The following is a 24,784-nucleotide window of genomic DNA, read 5'->3' as shown; positions in this document are numbered from 1 at the left end:
CAAGCCTGGGAGCTTATGTGAGTTTTGGGTGGTGCAGATATCGATGCCCAGGATCCGACCGGTTGCCTCTAAAGATCTCAGCTTGTACAGTTTGCCATCTAGGCGGAAGATAAGCCAGAACGGGTGGCCCCAGGAATAGAACCCCTATGCTTCGTAGGTGAGAGGTAGCAGGCAAAAGTTGCATAGTTTCTGCAGCATGATCGCTGCTAGATCCTGAGTGCTGGTGTATGTTCCTTGAAGTGAACTGGATGTTTCTCACACGCTTTGCGTAAAATAGTCTCTTTTAACTGAAAGCAGACGAGGTTGTCGACTGGTGGGGCAAATTCTGATCTCAGTAGATATACCCTGTGCACATTGTCAATTTTAAAGTTAAAATCTGATGAGGCCTCCAGGACAAAAAGAAAGATATCTTTAACATAGAGCTCGAGGTGTGAGACTTCTGCTTTCTATGGCACTCCTTCGATGTGAATTTTGTTACGTCGTGATTGTTTTCTAAATCTTCCACGTGGGCCTGTCGTTTGATCTGCTATTCCCGTAGGCCACGCCCCAATATGAACATTTAATGGGTTGTCAATTTACCCTGCTCTTCCAAATATGGAGCCTTCACATAAATGTTTAAAAAAAGAAAATTTGCCAGTTGTCTGCTACAATTCTTTGGCTGTGGGCTATCATATCCTTTGTCATTCAGGGTGATGTGACCAAGCATTGGATTATTGCTAGGAGCGATAACCAGACCAAACTAGTAAAGGATCAGAAATAGGAGCTCTGGTACTTAAATGCAAAGGGTGACCAAGTCTCATTGCATCGTATCTCCACGTATAAGGCAAATGTGGCATTGCAGGTTTACTGTTATGGCCTGGTGTTGCATGAGCTTTGTGGCTGAGTCAAGCACATATTCACAATAGTGCTCAGCAGAAAACCATAGCTCTTCTATTCAGGATATCACACTTCCCTATTTCACACACTGACAAACCACTGCAAAACAATGATTTCAGTTCAGTCTGAAAAATACATTTTCAAAGAACTGATTTAAAAACCTGGGAGAGGCCATCGTCAACAGCAGGTTCACATGCTCTTCAGAAATAGGCATGTATTTCAAACTAGGCTTAGCCAGTAAACCTGAATGGAAGATAGGTAAATAATCATGCAGAACAGTAGGTTTGAACATGTTTTTATACAGACAAAGCTTTGCAAAGTGAAAGACTACTGTCAGTCCAAATTGATCCAGATGGAATCCATATGTGGTAATTTAATGAGCATGGCTAGATTGGCATAATATTTACTATAACAGCTGTGGATTAAATCTATGCAACGTAGAACGTATTTAAAAAGAATACTACTAAGAAAAGACTCATTAGTTTAATTATATAGTTCTCTACAACTGAAGTAGAATGCAAGGTGTTCCAGGTGATCACACAACAGTCTGCAAATGAAAGTTCAAGAGTATGTAGAAATACACATGGATTACTGTTAAGTTTAAGAGGCAGTGGTTAAACATATTGAGGGGATACTGTAATGTTAAATTAGCAGGAGCCTTAGTGCTGAATAAATTGTTGAGGCAACTGGCATCAGAGTGTGCAAGTTTGAGGACCAGGTAGTGGATACTGCAGATGTGTTGAATGATCTGACCTATTTTAAACAATGTGGAATTACAGATATTTGGCAGAAAGAATATATATGTTTAACAATTTGCATTGGGGCATTACCTAAAAAGGGTCCCTTGTTTCCTGACTGAGGTATTACCGGAGACTTTAACATCTATGAGTGTGAGAACGCTGTTGTAATTGATGGATCAACAACCTGGTGAGGAGAAATGTCTGCTTTTTTTATTTTTTTACTTTATTTATTGTTGAGAGTGCAAGCAACAAAGTACCAAAACACATCATAATATTGCATAATTCAGGAAAACCTGAATTAATCATATATATTATAATTACTTCTCGAAATTCAAGTAAATCATTTGAGATGGGCAATAAAAAATTAATTAGCATGATCAACAATCTCTAATCTGACATCAAATAATCTTTCAGATTCCCCCAAAAACGATGACATTTCAGGGTAGAGTCGCTGACCTTAGCTATCTGAAATTCTAATTCACATTCCTCCATTACTTCTTTCCACCCCTCCTCATGCTTTTGAGAAGATGCAGATTTCCAATTTCTTGCAATGTTGAGTCTAGCTATGGAAAGAGAGCCCAGTCAGTAGCCCCTGTGCCCAGCAGGATCATTTTTGGAGTAAGTATTCCTGCATGAGGTTGGACTATAGATATCTGCCGTTGTATCAAAGACCAAAATGGTATCAGTTTAGGACATGTAGCAAACGTGGTTGTTAGCAGCTGCTTTAAGAGCACAACGTGGGCAGCTGTATGACTTGTACCATCATTTAGACAATGTGGAAGGACTAATGTAAAAATCGAACATTGTGCGATAAATCTGGCCTCTTAGGCTAGTCGAGGTGACAGCTTTGCAGCATCGCGCAAGAATGTTGGAGAATTCCTGAACTGATACACCCTCATTTAAGCTAGCGTCCATTTCTCAGCCCAAATTCCCAAATCATTGAAAGTGTACTGGATAAAACAGCTATATTTTTCTGAAATGCTAAATGAATGCTTACCAAATATAATTTGTGCAATGTCAGACTGGACCAAAGGGGTAATGATATTGCTACTCCCGCTCAGTAAGAAAGTTCAAATCTGCAGGTATTTAAAGAAATTGCGATGGTGTATAGCAAATTATGCCTGTAGATCTATGAAAGATTTAATCTCCGAGTCATCCATCAGGTCGCCTAGCCACTTGATTCCCAGCTGCGACCAAACACCAAAATAAGTGGAGGTAAGCACTCTGGTAAGTCAGGGTTATCCATCGGAAGTGTATAGGCATGAAAGAATGGGATTTTCAAGAACCTTCTCATATTAGTCCTAATATTTTCAGGAGCTATCAAAGTCTTTAATCTGATTTTTCTTTTACTGCTTTTAAATTTGGTACTACTGCTACCAGAATTCTTCATGGCTAAGATGGCATGAAGCCAGTTATCTGGATAAAAGTCTTACAGCATGCAAATACGGTCAGCTATACTAGCCCAATAATAAAGGCGGCATTCAGAAAGTGCCCACCCACCTTCAACTATTGGAAGTAAGTTGTGAACTGTTGCTCTTGATAGCTTTTAGAATAAGTCAAAGGCTGCAGACATCTAGTGCTGCATCTGGCGAGGCTGTGATGATGGTGTTAAGATCTGTGGACTAGAAAAACTGCATCCTCCAAAAGCAGGATAAGGGGAATGTGTGAAGCTGAGTCAGTCAGGATTTGTTGGTTCAGTAGCAAGGAAAAAGGCTGCTCTAGATATTGAGCAGGCGATGTTGTCTTAAAGACTGAGGACCTCAGTTGGCCTGAAGGCTTTGAACAATGAACCTGGATGATTGAAACTGTGGATGCGATGACAGTTTCCAGGTGTTCTGATGGGGACGAGGTGAATGTTAGTTTTCACATAAGGCCAGACCAGAGTAGCCTTCTGTGGGTAACAGGGGTGTCACTTTTGTTGTGATATATTGTTTAGTTTACAATTAGTTTTATTCTCTGCTTTCCTCCTCCCCCACTAACCGCCTTCGGGGATTGCAGAGATTTCAGTATGGCAAACATTTCTGTGCTCTGTCCTTTTGAATTTGATGTGTTCTGGTATTTTCTTCTGTTCCATTATCTAACTTCTTGGAGACATGATTGGCAAATACACTGTTCTGTGATAAACAAGATGTGTGCCACAGTTGCCTGGCTACTTAATACATAGATTTAAACCTTACAATTAGTTTCTAATACATTTTCTTTACTTGCTATGCAAGAACGCTGTTGTTTACCTCTTCCAAAGTAATTTTGATGCATCTCCTACTCTGTGTTGCAGGTGTCCAGTCTAGTTCATCCGGGAGCACTGCTGGTGGAGCCCAAAGCACCAACAGTGGTTTGTCACAGCATCTCTCATACACATCTTACATCCTCAAGCAGACTCCACAGGTAAGCAGAAGACATTGGTATAAAGAAGTTCAGTGCACCTGGTGCTCTGCATGAATGTGATCTAAAACATGTTTTAGTCAGACTCATCTTTTCTTCAGCCAGACTTCATTTTATTCTGAACGTTACAACAGCCTCACACCAGCCAACGCGTGTTTCGTGATCAGTAACGGCTTGTACTCTTCCCGCACTCGGAAAGTGCCACCAAAAGACACAAGAGTTTTTTGCTTTACTGGACTAAGATTTTAATAGGATCTAGCAGTTAGAACCGTCATATACAAGAGCCCTGAAAAAGTCATAGGGTGACATTAAACCCTAAGACGAAACACATGTTGGCTGGTGTGAGGCTGTTGTGACGTTCAGAATAAATTGAAGTCTGGCTGAAGACTGGAACAAGACATGGAGATCATTTTTCTTGGACACTTATTGTATGTGCCCAGGGCTTGGACTTTTGTTTAAGAATATTAAGGGTGTTGGGTTGACACCCTTTGCCTTGAAGCACTACCTACAAGTGGATTGTAACATTGGGGATTACACACACTGAGCGCCGGACTGCCCTATTCAACCCTCCTTTGAGTTAGATAATTAAAAAAGGAAGAGCGTCAGGAGTGGCTGAAATATTTTAAGTCCAAAATATGTCAGCAAAGGGAAGAACGCAGAAGATATGGTCTGTGACACCGACTGTGCAAACACCAAGCTTAATTCTTGCGAAATCAGGAAAGGGAGCAGAATCTGTGACAGAGTACATGGTCATAAATACAGCAGTGACAACTAAAGAGAGAATGCTGAAAGCAATTGCCAACAGATTGGTGGGGACTGAACAGTTGATAAAGGAAGTGAGGTCTCAGCTGGTACTGTTGATTCTAAAGTGACTGTAATTTAGAGGCTCAAAAAGTGTAGTGGAATGTGGCACATTTAGAACATCTTGCTGGTGCGCCTAACATCTTAGCTGTAGGATTTTAAGCAGAAAAAGGTGGTAAAGAGCTACTTGGGAGATTTTCTAAATGAGATTCTATAAAGAAATAGGAGACATAAGGCAGTGAGAGGGGCTTTTGGGCTATACGTTCGGAGTGCAGTGAGGCAGTACAAAGAAGGGACTTCAACTATTGTATTGTGAAACCCTCTGAGATCAGAGATGAAATCTTGCCAGCGGCTGCCATGTAGAAGTATATTGAGTGACAAGGGTAACTGAGCCAAGGTTTGGTTAAAATGAAGAAGGCATTTACGGGCAAAACTTGCTCCTCAACCAAAATATGTGTGTATTCAGTCTCAGAGGGAAAAGGTTTTTATCTTCACACAGCTGGAAGCTGCATATGGATATTTGGCTTTTCTTCCAAAAGGGGGTTTTGTGCTTGGCCTTATGAACTTCTCCAACTGAGCATTAATCCTCCGATCAGGCTGCCCCTTCTGGAGGATCTTCTGTCACAGCAGCAGAGGAGGGATCTCCTCCTGAACCTGTCAACTCTAATCCTTCTTGTGTGGTATTGCGTGGTGGCAGTTTATAGCATTCAACCTTTCTCCCGAAGTCTGTAATTTTGGCAGCCATGCGTCCCCCACCAAGGCGGTATACTTCTGCTAATGGAACTCATTTGTAATTTATTGTGCAGAAAAGTCTATCAACCCTTTTTCTGCCTCCCTTTCTGATGCTTTACATATTATTTGAACCCTTCCCCAGCAGGGCTCTTCTCTGGGCACTCTAAAAGGACACCTTTCAGCCCTGTCTGCCTTTCTGCTGATGCCAGAAAAACTAAATTTGCCATTGTAAATAGGTTCCTTAAGGGACTAGTACCTATTTATGATGTTTCCACCTTCCCCTTTCATTATTCCTCAGTGGGACCTTAATTTGGTTCTCACCTTCTCAATTGCCACCGTCTGCTGCTTACCATCAAAACAGCCTTTTTAGGGTAAACCGCGTTTACCACACATGCAAGACAATGCATGCCATTACAACACAGTTGTTACAACGACTGCGTTGTTACATCCCATACCATTGCAACGCAAGTCAGAACAACGACTTGCGTTGTATGGGGCAGAAGGTGTTGGATTTAAAATCCATTACTTTCCCTAATGTTGCACAGACTGGAGTTGGAATCGTTGTTCCGACTTGCATTGTAAAGGTATGCAATGTAACAATGCGTCGTTGTAACAACCGCGTTGTAATGGCATGCGTTGTAAACGCATCCGGAATAACGTACCATATTCCCTTTTTAGTAGCAAAAGCATCGGCCAGGAGGGTGAGCGAATTGCAGGTTTTGTCATCCAAGCCTTCTTACCCGACAATATTCCTTGACAAGTTGGTGCTTCACACTAGGGCCTCTTTTTCCTTTGGAATGTGGTAACACCATTCCATGTGGGGCAATCTATTACCTTGCCCACTTTCTATACTACGCCACATCCCTCTAAGGAATTGCAGCGATCAACCTCCTGGACTCAAAAAGAGCGTTGTCATTCTACCTTGAGTGCACTAAAGAATTCTGTGTGGAGGACCGACTCTTCTTGGGTTATGTTGGGGCAAAAAAGGTTGTGCACTGCACAAGAGTACTGTCTCACGATGGATCGTCCTCTGCATCAATATTTGCTAAGCTCGGGGAGCGAAGGCTGCATGCCCTCCTTCCCTAAAACTAAAATATGGCCCTGCGGGCTTGGGTCCTCTGGCCCATTTGGGCTTGCGGAGGGGAGGGGGGGTCACGAGCCTCCCTCCCCAAAGTATAAGTATTTGGGCCTGGGGGATCATTTCCCTGGGCGTCTAAAAGATCAGGGAGGGGAACCTTGTGTTCCCCTCCCTAATAACATATGTTCGAGGCATGTGTGGCTGTAGATACGCATGTTGTGCATACTCCATTCTATTTAGTGTTGGGCCCGGATGTGTGCAAGTTGTTTTTGTTGGAACAAATCTTCTCAAGTCACAAAGTACTGTGATTCCACCTCTTGCTTACAGTGCGCTTGGTGATCGGCTCTATTATTAGATTGTTTTCTTTCTGCTTTCGAGTTCAGAAGTGTGCTCCGGATTGACGCTGTTGTGGTGTTCTTTTCGATCTTCACAGTTCATCTTCCTCCGTCGGTATAGTACTCGATTGTGATTCTCCTTCTTGCATATCGCGATGCCTACACTGTCATCCTTAATGGTTCTCATGTAGACTCCAGCCCCTAGTGGGTCTTCAGCCATCGGGCCTCTTTTCCTTCCACTCAATCGGCTCTTGCCATGCCTCACCTGTGATGGAACGGATTCCCTTTCTGTATTTTCCTCTGGGGGGAACAGTCGGAACACTGCGGTCTAAACCACAAGTGTTCCGACTCCGCAAGCCCTACCACGCATGCTTTAACCACTCATACCTTAACCACGCATGTGCGCGGTTAAAGCATTGCGCTGCAGGGCTTGCGGATGGACGGAAATAGGGAGAGATCTGCGGTGAGGTTAGTGGGGGTGGGCCGGGGTACTTTTGTGGGATGCGGGGGTCGGGTTGTGTTGTGGGCTGGGGGTAGGTCAGGGGTTGTTTTGTGGGCTGGGGGGGTTGTTTTGTGGGCTGGGTCGGGAATATGTTTTGGCTTGGGGATGAGTCGTGGGCAGTCTAGCTTCGGATGGACGGAAGTAGGGAGAGATCCGCAGTGAGGTAAGTGGGGCTGGGGGGTGGGTTGGGGTACTTTTCTAGGATGGGGGGTCGGGGTTGTGTTGTGGGTCTGGGTTTTTTTAAGTGGGGGTGGGTTGGGGGTAGTTTTGTGGGCTGGGGAGGGTCGGAGGTAGTTTAGTGGGCTGGGGACTTGGTCTGGGGTAGTTTTGTGGGCAGGGGGTCGGGGTAGTTATCTGGGCTGGGGTGGGTCGAGGGTAGTTTTCTGGGCTGGGGGTGGGTCGGGGGTAGTTTTCTGGGTTCGGAGTTTCAGGCTAGTCTTCAGGGCTGGGGGGTTGGAGGTCGTTTTCAGGGATGGGGTGGATTGGCACTAGTTTTTAGGGCTGGGGTGTGGGGCTAGTTTTCTTGGCTGGGGGTCAGGAGTAGTTTTCAGGGCTGGTGGGGTCAGAGTAGTTTTTAGGGCTGGGGGAGTGTTGGGGTAGTATTTTAATTAGGGGTTAGGGTATTAGCTTTTAGGGCTTGGGAGAGGGCGGGCAGTTCGTAGGGATGGGTCAGGGCTGGCCTGGGTCATGCTAAGGGACAAGGTTAAGGGGGCAGGATTTTAGGCATTAGGGCAGGGGGGACAGGGTCAGGTTAAGGGACAGGGTTTTAGGCATTATGGCAGGGGGAGAGCACAGTGTGGTGATTGGGCGAGGGTAGGGGTGTGGTAAAGTGGCTCTGTATATACTGTTCCCTAATAGGTACAGGGTGTACAGAGTCCACAGTCCCCCAGAGGCTGATAGAGGTCAAAGTTAGGTATGACCTTACTCTCAAAAGTGGTAGCTTGGTCGAGCAGTAAGGCAGTACCAGAGGACAGTGTAAAGCATTTATTGTACACACTCAGTCAGCAAATGGTTTCACACACTCAATAACTGAACTCTAGGCCAATGGTTCATTTATATAAAATATATGCTTGTTTTATTTTTTTGAACCACAAGGGGGTAAAAATATACTTTCTCAGAATGAGAGGTTGAGTATAAATACTTTTGTCTTAAGCAATAAATTTGTGTAAACAGTCACAGTTGGTTGCAATAAACAATCCTATTTCCTAAACATAACAATGCATTGAGCTCAATGGTAAATTCAGGTTATTTGTAATAAATTACTTTTCAGATTACTTTTGGAATTCCAGGTCTGGCTCCTAGAACCAGCCTTGGGTCAGTATTCAGAATCAAGTGATGAAAGTCGACTTAATAACTGTAATGATTTTTAAATAATATTTAGCTATTTCAAAAGTTAGCACTTAGAAAATATTTCAAAGAAAACATTCAATGGATCTCTATGGCAAGAAATTCACATTGCAGGTAGAGTACTTTATCGTTACTTTAGCAATCCAGGACTGGGTGCCTAGACCCAGGACTGGGGTCCTTATCAAAAGCAGGTAAGTAATTTCGTTTTCAGAAATGGTACGATTTTAAAAGAATATTTCAATTTTGCAAAAATAGACACTTAGAAGAAATTTCACAGAAAAGCAGACAATGGTTTCCTATGGGAGAAAAATGAGTTAGAGGTAAGTACAGTTGTGAACACTTTTCAGGGTCAGGGCTGGGCACCAAGATCCAGCACCGGGAGCTCACCTAGGAGCAGGTGAGTAAATTCGTTTTTGTCACTTGGCTGATTTTTGGTGAATTTTTGCAGTTTTGAAAAGTTCACACTTAGAAGATTTTTGAAGAAAAAGCCAGTCAATGTTACCCTATGAGGAAAATGAAGTTAGCGGTTTAAGGGTAAGTACTCGACTGGCAGAGTTGAAATTCCGGGCATGGACTCAGGGGTCCCCCTGTGTCAGGTAGGTACAGTTGGTTCACCCTCAGCGGTTTCAGGACGGCCGGGTGCAGAGAGAGTTAGGCCCAATGTTATCCTATGAGGGATAGGGGGGGCCTTGGTTGGTGGCTGCTGTCTGGCAAGCCACGCGGCTGTGGGAGCTGGGCTCCTGGTCACTTACTCAGGGCAAGTGGGGAAGTAGGTTAGTGTAGAGAGGGCACGGCCAGGGCCACTCGGGCGGCTGGGTGCAGGGTGCTTTTGAGCCTTCGGGCGCTCAATGGAAATCAATGGGAATGTTCCGGTTTGGAAACAGGCTGCAGGCTCGGGGACGAGGATGTTTCAGGTGCCACCACCACTTCGAGAGGTAAGTTGGGTAGTTGTAGGTTAGGTGGGTACCCCGGGATTGGGCACAGGGGGCCGCAGGGCGCCGGGTGCCTTTTGACGTCGGGAATCTTACCCTCTGGTTGATCGCGGCTGGGGTGGCACTTGGTTCTGAGGCTGCAGGCTTCTTCCGGGATGTCGAGGGGTGTCCTTGGGTGCCGGACTCTGGTTCACAGTCGCCGTGGGGTCGTCCTCAGGGTCTTTGTCCACTCCGGCACTGGCCAGGCTTGGCTGGTGCAGAGTGTGTTGGGTCCGCGGTCCCGGGCTGGTGCCAGGGATAGCAAATAGGTTTCTTGAGTAGAGCCTCTACTCGTGGGAGTCCCAGGGGCTTAGAGCTAAAAGGTAGCCAGGTCCTCCGGGGTTTGTGAGGTTGCTGGCCACGAGAGATGCCGCGCTGGTGCAGGTTCGAGAGTCGACAGGCCGGTAGGGCTGGGGCCAAAGCAGTTGGTGTCTTCTTCTCTTTTTAGCAGCTGCAGGGCAGGTCCTTGTTCTTCTTGCTCTTCTTGTAGTTTTCTATCTGGAATCTGGGGAAGGAAGGTTCAGGGGGCCCCTAAATACTAGATTTAGGGGCGTTACAGGTAGGTGAAGGCCAGGGACCAATGGGTCCTTGTCCTGGGGTGGGTACACCCCCTATCCTGCCTCTCTCCTGTGGGAGGGGGGCAGTAGCCTGATCCTGATAGGGTAGGGCCTCCCATCTTCAAGATGGCGAGAGCCCGGAGATGTGCTTCACCTCGCCTCCCCCACCTGAGGGGTGGGGTGGGCAGGCTGGCACATCCCCTGTCCTTGTATGGGGTTTCCGGCCAAGCTTCCCGCCAGAGTGGGGGGTTGCAGTGGCCTGGGGAAACTCCAACTGGCGGCATGCCTTTGAAGCTTCCCTTTGCTCATCCTGGGGGAGGAGATTTCTCACCTCACCCAGGATGTGCATTGTTGCAGGCCCGGGAGAGCAGGGGCTCTCCCACCCAGGGGTCCAGCAACGTGTCTGCTGTGTGGCAGCCTGGGCAGCCTCAGAGCAGACGTGGATTGTAGGTTAGCTGTAAGGGGGCATCTCTAAGATGCCCTCTGGGGTGCTTAGTACATTAAATCCCACACTGGCATCAGTGTGGGTTTAATGTGCTGAGAAGTTTGATACCAAACTTCCCAGTCTTCAGTGTTGCCATTATGGTGCTGTGGAGCTCGTGTTTGACGAGCTCTCAGCACCATGTACTTGTAAATGGCAGCACTGTACTTACAGTGCCCAGGAATGGACCTGGGTACTGTAGGGGCACAGGGCTCCTGCTCCTGTGCCCACACCATAGGCATAAGGCACCCAGCCAGAGGGGTGGCTGACATATGCCTTGGCAGTGTAGGTGATGGGCATGGCACACAGAGATGTGTGCCATGTCGACTCTTTGTTTTGTCCTGCACCCAGACACTCAGCCTGCAAAGGCAGTGTGTGTGTGTAAGGATACAGGGCCTCTAAGGGTGGCACAATGAGTGCTGCAGCCCTTAGAGGCCTTCCCTGGTCACAAGGCCCTGGGTACCTAGGGTACCATTTACTAGGGGCTGACATGTGGCCAGGGTTTGTCAATTTGGAGTTTGTATTTTAGGGAAGGAACACAGGCCCTGGGCACCTGATTGGCAGGAGCCCAGGGCACAACAAGGAAAAGTGCATCAGCTATTAGGCGAAAAAGGGGGGGGTTACTGCAACAGAAACCCACTTTCTCACACAAGCCCCCCCCAGCCCAAAGGCCAGGAGACTTCTGCCAAAGCTGGGAGAGTCTACCTAGTCTTTCAGGCGAGGAAGAGTTGGGGAAGTGGTTTGAAAGTTGCAGGGCCTACTCTGCCTTACATCCTGCTGCCTAGGTCAGTCCCTTTGGGGAGCTGGCCTGTCTTTTTAGTTTCAGGACCTAACTCCCAAGGCTCCTCTCCTTGTCTTTTACTGTCCTTGTCCCATCTTTCTATTTTGGGCTTAGAGGTGTATACCTCGGTAGTTTCTAACTTGGCCAGGGCTAGGCCCAGCTTACCCACAGAGGCTACCCACAGCTTGAGCAACCCCACCATGACCAATAAGGTCAGGGGGCCTGACTTGCTATTTGGCAGGAGGTTAGGCCACCATGCCAAGGATAGGGCTGCCATGAAGGCTAACACCCAGCAGAGGCTGCTGACAGCTGTCAGTGCCCAGAACCACACCTTTAGCCCCTGACTGGCAAGTGAGGGAGCTATTTTATAGTTCTCTTTGGGTCCTGGCTGTTGGTCTGTTTGAGGATAGGGGGTCCCTACTCTTGGTAGGGAACACCCCTTCTCCACCCTTTGTTCTGCCACCTGAGGAGCCACTAATTCAGGCTGGACAGTTGCCTGACTAGTCAGGTCTTGTTGTTGGGTAGAGGGGGGCTTTACCGGTGCCATTGTGGGAGTTTTCCCTTACTGGGATAGAATCTCCCTGGCTCTCTGGAACTGTGGCTAACAGTTGCCCACCTTTCCTACCCTGTTTCTTCTCACTCTTTTGGGACTCAGCTGCACTGACTGCAGGTTGAGCCCCCACAGGTTCTTTGGGTGAGGCCTGGCATTGGGCCAGCACCTCTCTTTGGCTCTGTTCCACATCTAAGTGATCATTCCCCAAGACACAATCAAGGGGGAGGTTTTTACTGACTATCACTTTTCTCCATCTAAGGGATCCAGCTGTGGCTTGGGGCACGATAGCCACAGGCCTAACAGTGACTCCCCCTGGGACAGTTCTTACCCTTCTTGTTTCCCCTGGGACATATTGGTGTGGGAACACCAACCTGTCATGTACCACAGTGTGACTGGCACAGGTATCTCTCAGGGCAGTGGCTGGGATTCCATTCACCAGTAGGTGGTGGAAGTGTCTACTTCCTTCTGGGATCTCCAGCTTGCTTCTTGGGCCCATTCCCCAGTTGAAAGCTAGGAGGACTTCCTCATCTGAGGACCCTCCCTCCCAAGCTACACTGGCAACCCCTGGGGCTACACTAGTCACCCCTGGAGCTGTACTAGGAACCTTATTTTTAGGACAGCTAGAGTCCTGGGTGTGGTGTCCAGCCTTCTGACAGTTGAAACACCATATTCTGTTGGGATCCCAATTCTTACCTTGGTACCCTGGTTTAGTTTGTGAGGTGTCTTTGGGCCCACCCTCCTGGTCAGGTTTTTGGGGGGCTACCTGGGACTCCTTTCTTTTATCCACAAGGGGTTCACTCTCTTTCTTCTGGGGAGGTTTTGGGACCCCTTGGTTCTGGTCCCTCCCAGTGGACGTCCTAGTCACCCTAGTCTTGACCCAGTGGTCTGCCTTTTTTCCCAATTCTTGGGGGGATTTTAGACCTAGGTCTACCAAATGCTGATGCAACTTTTCATTTGTGCAGTTACTCAAAATATGTTCCTTCATGAATAAATTGTACAATCCAGTAAAATCCTGCACACCATGTCCAGCTAACCAACCATCCAGTGTCTTCACTGAGAAATCTACAAAATCAATCCAGGACTGGGTCTGGGTTTTGTGAGCCCCCCTGAATCTAATTCTATACTCCTCAGTGGTGAATCCAAATCCCTCAATCAGAGCTTTCTTCATGAGGTCATAGGATCCTGCTTCTGGCCCAGAGAGAGTCAGAAGCCTGTCCCTGCAGTTACCAGAGAACAGTTCCCACAGGAGTGCCCCCCAGAGAGGTTTCTTTACTTTCCTGATATCACAAGCCCTCTCAAAGGCTGTGAACCATTTGGTGATATCATCACCTTCCTCAAATTTAGGGACAATCCCTTTGGGGATTTTAGGGTCAGAAGTTTCCTCCCTATCCTTGTTTTTATTATTGCTGCCACCATTGATGGGTGCTAAACCCATCTCTCTCCTTTCCTTTTCTAGAGCCAGGAGCCTGGACTCTAGATCTAATCTTTTGGCCAGCCTCACAAGGCTGTCCTCTTCACTGGGGGGTCCCCCAGTGTTGTCTCTGGGACCAGAGCCACCTGTGTGGTCTCTAGGTGCCCAGATGCTATGTCTTGAGTTGGAGGGTATGGGTGCTATCTCCTCCCTAGGGAATAGTATGGGGAGGTTGCTGTCCACCTCCCCTATTTCCCTTTCCTCATCTGACTGGCCATCACCATGTTCAGATGGGTGGTCTTTAGCATACTCAGCCAGGAGCTCCTGGAGCCCTTGTTTGGTCGGATGCTGACCCATTTGTAAATTTTTGAGTTTACATAAGGACCTCAATTCCTTGAAAGACAAGTGTAAGTAAGGTGTGAGGTCGAGCTCCTCCACCAGGTCCATGTTATTATTATCACTAATAGCTGGGTTTGTTTGAGACATTCTAACCTGACAGTTCTAACCCTCTACCCTGACTATAGTGACTTTTATTGTTCTAAATTCTAATGGGACTTAAGCAAGGCCCTAGCAAGACTTTTAGTAATTTTGGAAAAACCAATCAGAATTCTAAAGGCAATTTTTAAGAGTTCTGTCGTGTGATCAGATGGTAACCAAGTAGTCCAACAAATGCAAGTTTGTATCCCACCGCTGATCCACCAATGTGGTAAAGTGGCTCTGTATATACTGTTCCCTAATAGGTACAGGGTGTACAGAGTCCACAGTCCCCCAGAGGCTGATAGAGGTCAAAGTTAGGTATGACCTTACTCTCAAAAGTGGTAGCTTGGTCAAGCAGTAAGGCAGTACCAGAGGACAGTGTAAAGCATTTATTGTACACACTCAGTCAGCAAATGGTTTCACACACTCAATAACTGAACTCTAGGCCAATGGTTCATTTATATAAAATATATGCTTGTTTTATTTTTTTGAACCACAAGGGGGTAAAAATATACTTTCTCAGAATGAGAGGTTGAGTATAAATACTTTTGTCTTAAGCAATAAATTTGTGTAAACAGTCACAGTTGGTTGCAATAAACAATCCTATTTCCTAAACATAACAATGCATTGAGCTCAATGGTAAATTCAGGTTATTTGTAATAAATTACTTTTCAGATTACTTTTGGAATTCCAGGTCTGGCTCCTAGAACCAGCCTTGGGTCAGTATTCAGAATCAAGTGATGAAAGTCGACTTAATAACTGTAATGATTTTTAAATAATATTTAGCTATTTCAAAAGTTAGCACTTAGAAAATATTTCAAAGAAAACATTCAATGGATCTCTATGGCAAGAAATTCACATTGCAGGTAGAGTACTTTATCGTTACTTTAGCAATCCAGGACTGGGTGCCTAGACCCAGGACTGGGGTCCTTATCAAAAGCAGGTAAGTAATTTCGTTTTCAGAAATGGTACGATTTTAAAAGAATATTTCAATTTTGCAAAAATAGACACTTAGAAGAAATTTCACAGAAAAGCAGACAATGGTTTCCTATGGGAGAAAAATGAGTTAGAGGTAAGTACAGTTGTGAACACTTTTCAGGGTCAGGGCTGGGCACCAAGATCCAGCACCGGGAGCTCACCTAGGAGCAGGTGAGTAAATTCGTTTTTGTCACTTGGCTGATTTTTGGTGAATTTTTGCAGTTTTGAAAAGTTCACACTTAGAAGATTTTTGAAGAAAAAGCCAGTCAATGTTACCCTATGAGGAAAATGAAGTTAGCGGTTTAAGGGTAAGTACTCGACTGGCAGAGTTGAAATTCCGGGCATGGACTCAGGGGTCCCCCTGTGTCAGGTAGGTACAGTTGGTTCACCCTCAGCGGTTTCAGGACGGCCGGGTGCAGAGAGAGTTAGGCCCAATGTTATCCTATGAGGGATAGGGGGGCCTTGGTTGGTGGCTGCTGTCTGGCAAGCCACGCGGCTGTGGGAGCTGGGCTCCTGGTCACTTACTCAGGGCAAGTGGGGAAGTAGGTTAGTGTAGAGAGGGCACGGCCAGGGCCACTCGGGCGGCTGGGTGCAGGGTGCTTTTGAGCCTTCGGGCGCTCAATGGAAATCAATGGGAATGTTCCGGTTTGGAAACAGGCTGCAGGCTCGGGGACGAGGATGTTTCAGGTGCCACCACCACTTCGAGAGGTAAGTTGGGTAGTTGTAGGTTAGGTGGGTACCCCGGGATTGGGCACAGGGGGCCGCAGGGCGCCGGGTGCCTTTTGACGTCGGGAATCTTACCCTCTGGTTGATCGCGGCTGGGGTGGCACTTGGTTCTGAGGCTGCAGGCTTCTTCCGGGATGTCGAGGGGTGTCCTTGGGTGCCGGACTCTGGTTCACAGTCGCCGTGGGGTCGTCCTCAGGGTCTTTGTCCACTCCGGCACTGGCCAGGCTTGGCTGGTGCAGAGTGTGTTGGGTCCGCGGTCCCGGGCTGGTGCCAGGGATAGCAAATAGGTTTCTTGAGTAGAGCCTCTACTCGTGGGAGTCCCAGGGGCTTAGAGCTAAAAGGTAGCCAGGTCCTCCGGGGTTTGTGAGGTTGCTGGCCACGAGAGATGCCGCGCTGGTGCAGGTTCGAGAGTCGACAGGCCGGTAGGGCTGGGGCCAAAGCAGTTGGTGTCTTCTTCTCTTTTTAGCAGCTGCAGGGCAGGTCCTTGTTCTTCTTGCTCTTCTTGTAGTTTTCTATCTGGAATCTGGGGAAGGAAGGTTCAGGGGGCCCCTAAATACTAGATTTAGGGGCGTTACAGGTAGGTGAAGGCCAGGGACCAATGGGTCCTTGTCCTGGGGTGGGTACACCCCCTATCCTGCCTCTCTCCTGTGGGAGGGGGGCAGTAGCCTGATCCTGATAGGGTAGGGCCTCCCATCTTCAAGATGGCGAGAGCCCGGAGATGTGCTTCACCTCGCCTCCCCCACCTGAGGGGTGGGGTGGGCAGGCTGGCACATCCCCTGTCCTTGTATGGGGTTTCCGGCCAAGCTTCCCGCCAGAGTGGGGGGTTGCAGTGGCCTGGGGAAACTCCAACTGGCGGCATGCCTTTGAAGCTTCCCTTTGCTCATCCTGGGGGAGGAGATTTCTCACCTCACCCAGGATGTGCATTGTTGCAGGCCCGGGAGAGCAGGGGCTCTCCCACCCAGGGGTCCAGCAACGTGTCTGCTGTGTGGCAGCCTGGGCAGCCTCAGAGCAGACGTGGATTGTAGGTTAGCTGTAAGGGGGCATCTCTAAGATGCCCTCTGGGGTGCTTAGTACATTAAATCCCACACTGGCATCAGTGTGGGTTTAATGTGCTGAGAAGTTTGATACCAAACTTCCCAGTCTTCAGTGTTGCCATTATGGTGCTGTGGAGCTCGTGTTTGACGAGCTCTCAGCACCATGTACTTGTAAATGGCAGCACTGTACTTACAGTGCCCAGGAATGGACCTGGGTACTGTAGGGGCACAGGGCTCCTGCTCCTGTGCCCACACCATAGGCATAAGGCACCCAGCCAGAGGGGTGGCTGACATATGCCTTGGCAGTGTAGGTGATGGGCATGGCACACAGAGATGTGTGCCATGTCGACTCTTTGTTTTGTCCTGCACCCAGACACTCAGCCTGCAAAGGCAGTGTGTGTGTGTAAGGATACAGGGCCTCTAAGGGTGGCACAATGAGTGCTGCAGCCCTTAGAGGCCTTCCCTGGTCACAAGGCCCTGGGTACCTAGGGTACCATTTACTAGGGGCTGACATGTGGCCAGGGTTTGTCAATTTGGAGTTTGTATTTTAGGGAAGGAACACAGGCCCTGGGCACCTGATTGGCAGGAGCCCAGGGCACAACAAGGAAAAGTGCATCAGCTATTAGGCGAAAAAGGGGGGGGTTACTGCAACAGAAACCCACTTTCTCACACAAGCCCCCCCCAGCCCAAAGGCCAGGAGACTTCTGCCAAAGCTGGGAGAGTCTACCTAGTCTTTCAGGCGAGGAAGAGTTGGGGAAGTGGTTTGAAAGTTGCAGGGCCTACTCTGCCTTACATCCTGCTGCCTAGGTCAGTCCCTTTGGGGAGCTGGCCTGTCTTTTTAGTTTCAGGACCTAACTCCCAAGGCTCCTCTCCTTGTCTTTTACTGTCCTTGTCCCATCTTTCTATTTTGGGCTTAGAGGTGTATACCTCGGTAGTTTCTAACTTGGCCAGGGCTAGGCCCAGCTTACCCACAGAGGCTACCCACAGCTTGAGCAACCCCACCATGACCAATAAGGTCAGGGGGCCTGACTTGCTATTTGGCAGGAGGTTAGGCCACCATGCCAAGGATAGGGCTGCCATGAAGGCTAACACCCAGCAGAGGCTGCTGACAGCTGTCAGTGCCCAGAACCACACCTTTAGCCCCTGACTGGCAAGTGAGGGAGCTATTTTATAGTTCTCTTTGGGTCCTGGCTGTTGGTCTGTTTGAGGATAGGGGGTCCCTACTCTTGGTAGGGAACACCCCTTCTCCACCCTTTGTTCTGCCACCTGAGGAGCCACTAATTCAGGCTGGACAGTTGCCTGACTAGTCAGGTCTTGTTGTTGGGTAGAGGGGGGCTTTACCGGTGCCATTGTGGGAGTTTTCCCTTACTGGGATAGAATCTCCCTGGCTCTCTGGAACTGTGGCTAACAGTTGCCCACCTTTCCTACCCTGTTTCTTCTCACTCTTTTGGGACTCAGCTGCACTGACTGCAGGTTGAGCCCCCACAGGTTCTTTGGGTGAGGCCTGGCATTGGGCCAGCACCTCTCTTTGGCTCTGTTCCACATCTAAGTGATCATTCCCCAAGACACAATCAAGGGGGAGGTTTTTACTGACTATCACTTTTCTCCATCTAAGGGATCCAGCTGTGGCTTGGGGCACGATAGCCACAGGCCTAACAGTGACTCCCCCTGGGACAGTTCTTACCCTTCTTGTTTCCCCTGGGACATATTGGTGTGGGAACACCAACCTGTCATGTACCACAGTGTGACTGGCACAGGTATCTCTCAGGGCAGTGGCTGGGATTCCATTCACCAGTAGGTGGTGGAAGTGTCTACTTCCTTCTGGGATCTCCAGCTTGCTTCTTGGGCCCATTCCCCAGTTGAAAGCTAGGAGGACTTCCTCATCTGAGGACCCTCCCTCCCAAGCTACACTGGCAACCCCTGGGGCTACACTAGTCACCCCTGGAGCTGTACTAGGAACCTTATTTTTAGGACAGCTAGAGTCCTGGGTGTGGTGTCCAGCCTTCTGACAGTTGAAACACCATATTCTGTTGGGATCCCAATTCTTACCTTGGTACCCTGGTTTAGTTTGTGAGGTGTCTTTGGGCCCACCCTCCTGGTCAGGTTTTTGGGGGGCTACCTGGGACTCCTTTCTTTTATCCACAAGGGGTTCACTCTCTTTCTTCTGGGGAGGTTTTGGGACCCCTTGGTTCTGGTCCCTCCCAGTGGACGTCCTAGTCACCCTAGTCTTGACCCAGTGGTCTGCCTTTTTTCCCAATTCTTGGGGGGATTTTAGACCTAGGTCTACCAAATGCTGATGCAACTTTTCATTTGTGCAGTTACTCAAAATATGTTCCTTCATGAATAAATTGTACAATCCAGTAAAATCCTGCACACCATGTCCAGCTAACCAACCATCCAGTGTCTTCACTGAGAAATCTACAAAATCAATCCAGGACTGGGTCTGGGTTTTGTGAGCCCCCCTGAATCTAATTCTATACTCCTCAGTGGTGAATCCAAATCCCTCAATCAGAGCTTTCTTCATGAGGTCATAGGATCCTGCTTCTGGCCCAGAGAGAGTCAGAAGCCTGTCCCTGCAGTTACCAGAGAACAGTTCCCACAGGAGTGCCCCCCAGAGAGGTTTCTTTACTTTCCTGATATCACAAGCCCTCTCAAAGGCTGTGAACCATTTGGTGATATCATCACCTTCCTCAAATTTAGGGACAATCCCTTTGGGGATTTTAGGGTCAGAAGTTTCCTCCCTATCCTTGTTTTTATTATTGCTGCCACCATTGATGGGTGCTAAACCCATCTCTCTCCTTTCCTTTTCTAGAGCCAGGAGCCTGGACTCTAGATCTAATCTTTTGGCCAGCCTCACAAGGCTGTCCTCTTCACTGGGGGGTCCCCCAGTGTTGTCTCTGGGACCAGAGCCACCTGTGTGGTCTCTAGGTGCCCAGATGCTATGTCTTGAGTTGGAGGGTATGGGTGCTATCTCCTCCCTATGGAATAGTATGGGGAGGTTGCTGTCCACCTCCCCTATTTCCCTTTCCTCATCTGACTGGCCATCACCATGTTCAGATGGGTGGTCTTTAGCATACTCAGCCAGGAGCTCCTGGAGCCCTTGTTTGGTTGGATGCTGACCCATTTGTAAATTTTTGAGTTTACATAAGGACCTCAATTCCTTGAAAGACAAGTGTAAGTAAGGTGTGAGGTCGAGCTCCTCCACCAGGTCCATGTTATTATTATCACTAATAGCTGGGTTTGTTTGAGACATTCTAACCTGACAGTTCTAACCCTCTACCCTGACTATAGTGACTTTTATTGTTCTAAATTCTAATGGGACTTAAGCAAGGCCCTAGCAAGACTTTTAGTAATTTTGGAAAAACCAATCAGAATTCTAAAGGCAATTTTTAAGAGTTCTGTCGTGTGATCAGATGGTAACCAAGTAGTCCAACAAATGCAAGTTTGTATCCCACCGCTGATCCACCAATGTGGTAAAGTGGCTCTGTATATACTGTTCCCTAATAGGTACAGGGTGTACAGAGTCCACAGTCCCCCAGAGGCTGATAGAGGTCAAAGTTAGGTATGACCTTACTCTCAAAAGTGGTAGCTTGGTCAAGCAGTAAGGCAGTACCAGAGGACAGTGTAAAGCATTTATTGTACACACTCAGTCAGCAAATGGTTTCACACACTCAATAACTGAACTCTAGGCCAATGGTTCATTTATATAAAATATATGCTTGTTTTATTTTTTTGAACCACAAGGGGGTAAAAATATACTTTCTCAGAATGAGAGGTTGAGTATAAATACTTTTGTCTTAAGCAATAAATTTGTGTAAACAGTCACAGTTGGTTGCAATAAACAATCCTATTTCCTAAACATAACAATGCATTGAGCTCAATGGTAAATTCAGGTTATTTGTAATAAATTACTTTTCAGATTACTTTTGGAATTCCAGGTCTGGCTCCTAGAACCAGCCTTGGGTCAGTATTCAGAATCAAGTGATGAAAGTCGACTTAATAACTGTAATGATTTTTAAATAATATTTAGCTATTTCAAAAGTTAGCACTTAGAAAATATTTCAAAGAAAACATTCAATGGATCTCTATGGCAAGAAATTCACATTGCAGGTAGAGTACTTTATCGTTACTTTAGCAATCCAGGACTGGGTGCCTAGACCCAGGACTGGGGTCCTTATCAAAAGCAGGTAAGTAATTTCGTTTTCAGAAATGGTACGATTTTAAAAGAATATTTCAATTTTGCAAAAATAGACACTTAGAAGAAATTTCACAGAAAAGCAGACAATGGTTTCCTATGGGAGAAAAATGAGTTAGAGGTAAGTACAGTTGTGAACACTTTTCAGGGTCAGGGCTGGGCACCAAGATCCAGCACCGGGAGCTCACCTAGGAGCAGGTGAGTAAATTCGTTTTTGTCACTTGGCTGATTTTTGGTGAATTTTTGCAGTTTTGAAAAGTTCACACTTAGAAGATTTTTGAAGAAAAAGCCAGTCAATGTTACCCTATGAGGAAAATGAAGTTAGCGGTTTAAGGGTAAGTACTCGACTGGCAGAGTTGAAATTCCGGGCATGGACTCAGGGGTCCCCCTGTGTCAGGTAGGTACAGTTGGTTCACCCTCAGCGGTTTCAGGACGGCCGGGTGCAGAGAGAGTTAGGCCCAATGTTATCCTATGAGGGATAGGGGGGCCTTGGTTGGTGGCTGCTGTCTGGCAAGCCACGCGGCTGTGGGAGCTGGGCTCCTGGTCACTTACTCAGGGCAAGTGGGGAAGTAGGTTAGTGTAGAGAGGGCACGGCCAGGGCCACTCGGGCGGCTGGGTGCAGGGTGCTTTTGAGCCTTCGGGCGCTCAATGGAAATCAATGGGAATGTTCCGGTTTGGAAACAGGCTGCAGGCTCGGGGACGAGGATGTTTCAGGTGCCACCACCACTTCGAGAGGTAAGTTGGGTAGTTGTAGGTTAGGTGGGTACCCCGGGATTGGGCACAGGGGGCCGCAGGGCGCCGGGTGCCTTTTGACGTCGGGAATCTTACCCTCTGGTTGATCGCGGCTGGGGTGGCACTTGGTTCTGAGGCTGCAGGCTTCTTCCGGGATGTCGAGGGGTGTCCTTGGGTGCCGGACTCTGGTTCACAGTCGCCGTGGGGTCGTCCTCAGGGTCTTTGTCCACTCCGGCACTGGCCAGGCTTGGCTGGTGCAGAGTGTGTTGGGTCCGCGGTCCCGGGCTGGTGCCAGGGATAGCAAATAGGTTTCTTGAGTAGAGCCTCTACTCGTGGGAGTCCCAGGGGCTTAGAGCTAAAAGGTAGCCAGGTCCTCCGGGGTTTGTGAGGTTGCTGGCCACGAGAGATGCCGCGCTGGTGCAGGTTCGAGAGTCGACAGGCCGGTAGGGCTGGGGCCAAAGCAGTTGGTGTCTTCTTCTCTTTTTAGCAGCTGCAGGGCAGGTCCTTGTTCTTCTTGCTCTTCTTGTAGTTTTCTATCTGGAATCTGGGGAAGGAAGGTTCAGGGGGCCCCTAAATACTAGATTTAGGGGCGTTACAGGTAGGTGAAGGCCAGGGACCAATGGGTCCTTGTCCTGGGGTGGGTACACCCCCTATCCTGCCTCTCTCCTGTGGGAGGGGGGCAGTAGCCTGATCCTGATAGGGTAGGGCCTCCCATCTTCAAGATGGCGAGAGCCCGGAGATGTGCTTCACCTCGCCTCCCCCACCTGAGGGGTGGGGTGGGCAGGCTGGCACATCCCCTGTCCTTGTATGGGGTTTCCGGCCAAGCTTCCCGCCAGAGTGGGGGGTTGCAGTGGCCTGGGGAAACTCCAACTGGCGGCATGCCTTTGAAGCTTCCCTTTGCTCATCCTGGGGGAGGAGATTTCTCACCTCACCCAGGATGTGCATTGTTGCAGGCCCGGGAGAGCAGGGGCTCTCCCACCCAGGGGTCCAGCAACGTGTCTGCTGTGTGGCAGCCTGGGCAGCCTCAGAGCAGACGTGGATTGTAGGTTAGCTGTAAGGGGGCATCTCTAAGATGCCCTCTGGGGTGCTTAGTACATTAAATCCCACACTGGCATCAGTGTGGGTTTAATGTGCTGAGAAGTTTGATACCAAACTTCCCAGTCTTCAGTGTTGCCATTATGGTGCTGTGGAGCTCGTGTTTGACGAGCTCTCAGCACCATGTACTTGTAAATGGCAGCACTGTACTTACAGTGCCCAGGAATGGACCTGGGTACTGTAGGGGCACAGGGCTCCTGCTCCTGTGCCCACACCATAGGCATAAGGCACCCAGCCAGAGGGGTGGCTGACATATGCCTTGGCAGTGTAGGTGATGGGCATGGCACACAGAGATGTGTGCCATGTCGACTCTTTGTTTTGTCCTGCACCCAGACACTCAGCCTGCAAAGGCAGTGTGTGTGTGTAAGGATACAGGGCCTCTAAGGGTGGCACAATGAGTGCTGCAGCCCTTAGAGGCCTTCCCTGGTCACAAGGCCCTGGGTACCTAGGGTACCATTTACTAGGGGCTGACATGTGGCCAGGGTTTGTCAATTTGGAGTTTGTATTTTAGGGAAGGAACACAGGCCCTGGGCACCTGATTGGCAGGAGCCCAGGGCACAACAAGGAAAAGTGCATCAGCTATTAGGCGAAAAAGGGGGGGGGTTACTGCAACAGAAACCCACTTTCTCACACAAGCCCCCCCCAGCCCAAAGGCCAGGAGACTTCTGCCAAAGCTGGGAGAGTCTACCTAGTCTTTCAGGCGAGGAAGAGTTGGGGAAGTGGTTTGAAAGTTGCAGGGCCTACTCTGCCTTACATCCTGCTGCCTAGGTCAGTCCCTTTGGGGAGCTGGCCTGTCTTTTTAGTTTCAGGACCTAACTCCCAAGGCTCCTCTCCTTGTCTTTTACTGTCCTTGTCCCATCTTTCTATTTTGGGCTTAGAGGTGTATACCTCGGTAGTTTCTAACTTGGCCAGGGCTAGGCCCAGCTTACCCACAGAGGCTACCCACAGCTTGAGCAACCCCACCATGACCAATAAGGTCAGGGGGCCTGACTTGCTATTTGGCAGGAGGTTAGGCCACCATGCCAAGGATAGGGCTGCCATGAAGGCTAACACCCAGCAGAGGCTGCTGACAGCTGTCAGTGCCCAGAACCACACCTTTAGCCCCTGACTGGCAAGTGAGGGAGCTATTTTATAGTTCTCTTTGGGTCCTGGCTGTTGGTCTGTTTGAGGATAGGGGGTCCCTACTCTTGGTAGGGAACACCCCTTCTCCACCCTTTGTTCTGCCACCTGAGGAGCCACTAATTCAGGCTGGACAGTTGCCTGACTAGTCAGGTCTTGTTGTTGGGTAGAGGGGGGCTTTACCGGTGCCATTGTGGGAGTTTTCCCTTACTGGGATAGAATCTCCCTGGCTCTCTGGAACTGTGGCTAACAGTTGCCCACCTTTCCTACCCTGTTTCTTCTCACTCTTTTGGGACTCAGCTGCACTGACTGCAGGTTGAGCCCCCACAGGTTCTTTGGGTGAGGCCTGGCATTGGGCCAGCACCTCTCTTTGGCTCTGTTCCACATCTAAGTGATCATTCCCCAAGACACAATCAAGGGGGAGGTTTTTACTGACTATCACTTTTCTCCATCTAAGGGATCCAGCTGTGGCTTGGGGCACGATAGCCACAGGCCTAACAGTGACTCCCCCTGGGACAGTTCTTACCCTTCTTGTTTCCCCTGGGACATATTGGTGTGGGAACACCAACCTGTCATGTACCACAGTGTGACTGGCACAGGTATCTCTCAGGGCAGTGGCTGGGATTCCATTCACCAGTAGGTGGTGGAAGTGTCTACTTCCTTCTGGGATCTCCAGCTTGCTTCTTGGGCCCATTCCCCAGTTGAAAGCTAGGAGGACTTCCTCATCTGAGGACCCTCCCTCCCAAGCTACACTGGCAACCCCTGGGGCTACACTAGTCACCCCTGGAGCTGTACTAGGAACCTTATTTTTAGGACAGCTAGAGTCCTGGGTGTGGTGTCCAGCCTTCTGACAGTTGAAACACCATATTCTGTTGGGATCC

The 24,784-nt window shown here is 48.6% G+C and overlaps 1 protein-coding gene across 4 annotated transcripts in view; it reads left to right on the top strand.

Moving 5' to 3' along the window:
• YEATS2 (YEATS domain containing 2) overlaps nucleotides 1-24,784 on the top strand; it is a 1,415,500-nt gene that overhangs the window by 679,617 nt on the left and 711,099 nt on the right. For all 4 annotated transcript variants that reach the window (XM_085634927.1, XM_085634925.1, XM_085634929.1 and 1 more), the window contains one exon: nucleotides 3,892-4,001. In XM_085634927.1, the coding sequence (XP_085491053.1) occupies nucleotides 3,892-4,001 (110 nt within the window). The remainder of the gene's footprint in view (nucleotides 1-3,891; nucleotides 4,002-24,784) is intronic.

Source organism: Triturus cristatus, chromosome 11, assembly GCF_964204655.1.
Source record: "Triturus cristatus chromosome 11, aTriCri1.1, whole genome shotgun sequence".
In the NCBI taxonomy this organism is placed as follows: domain Eukaryota; kingdom Metazoa; phylum Chordata; class Amphibia; order Caudata; family Salamandridae; genus Triturus; species Triturus cristatus.
Note: the sequence above shows the minus strand (reverse complement) of the source record. Positions and strands in the feature narration are given on the sequence as shown.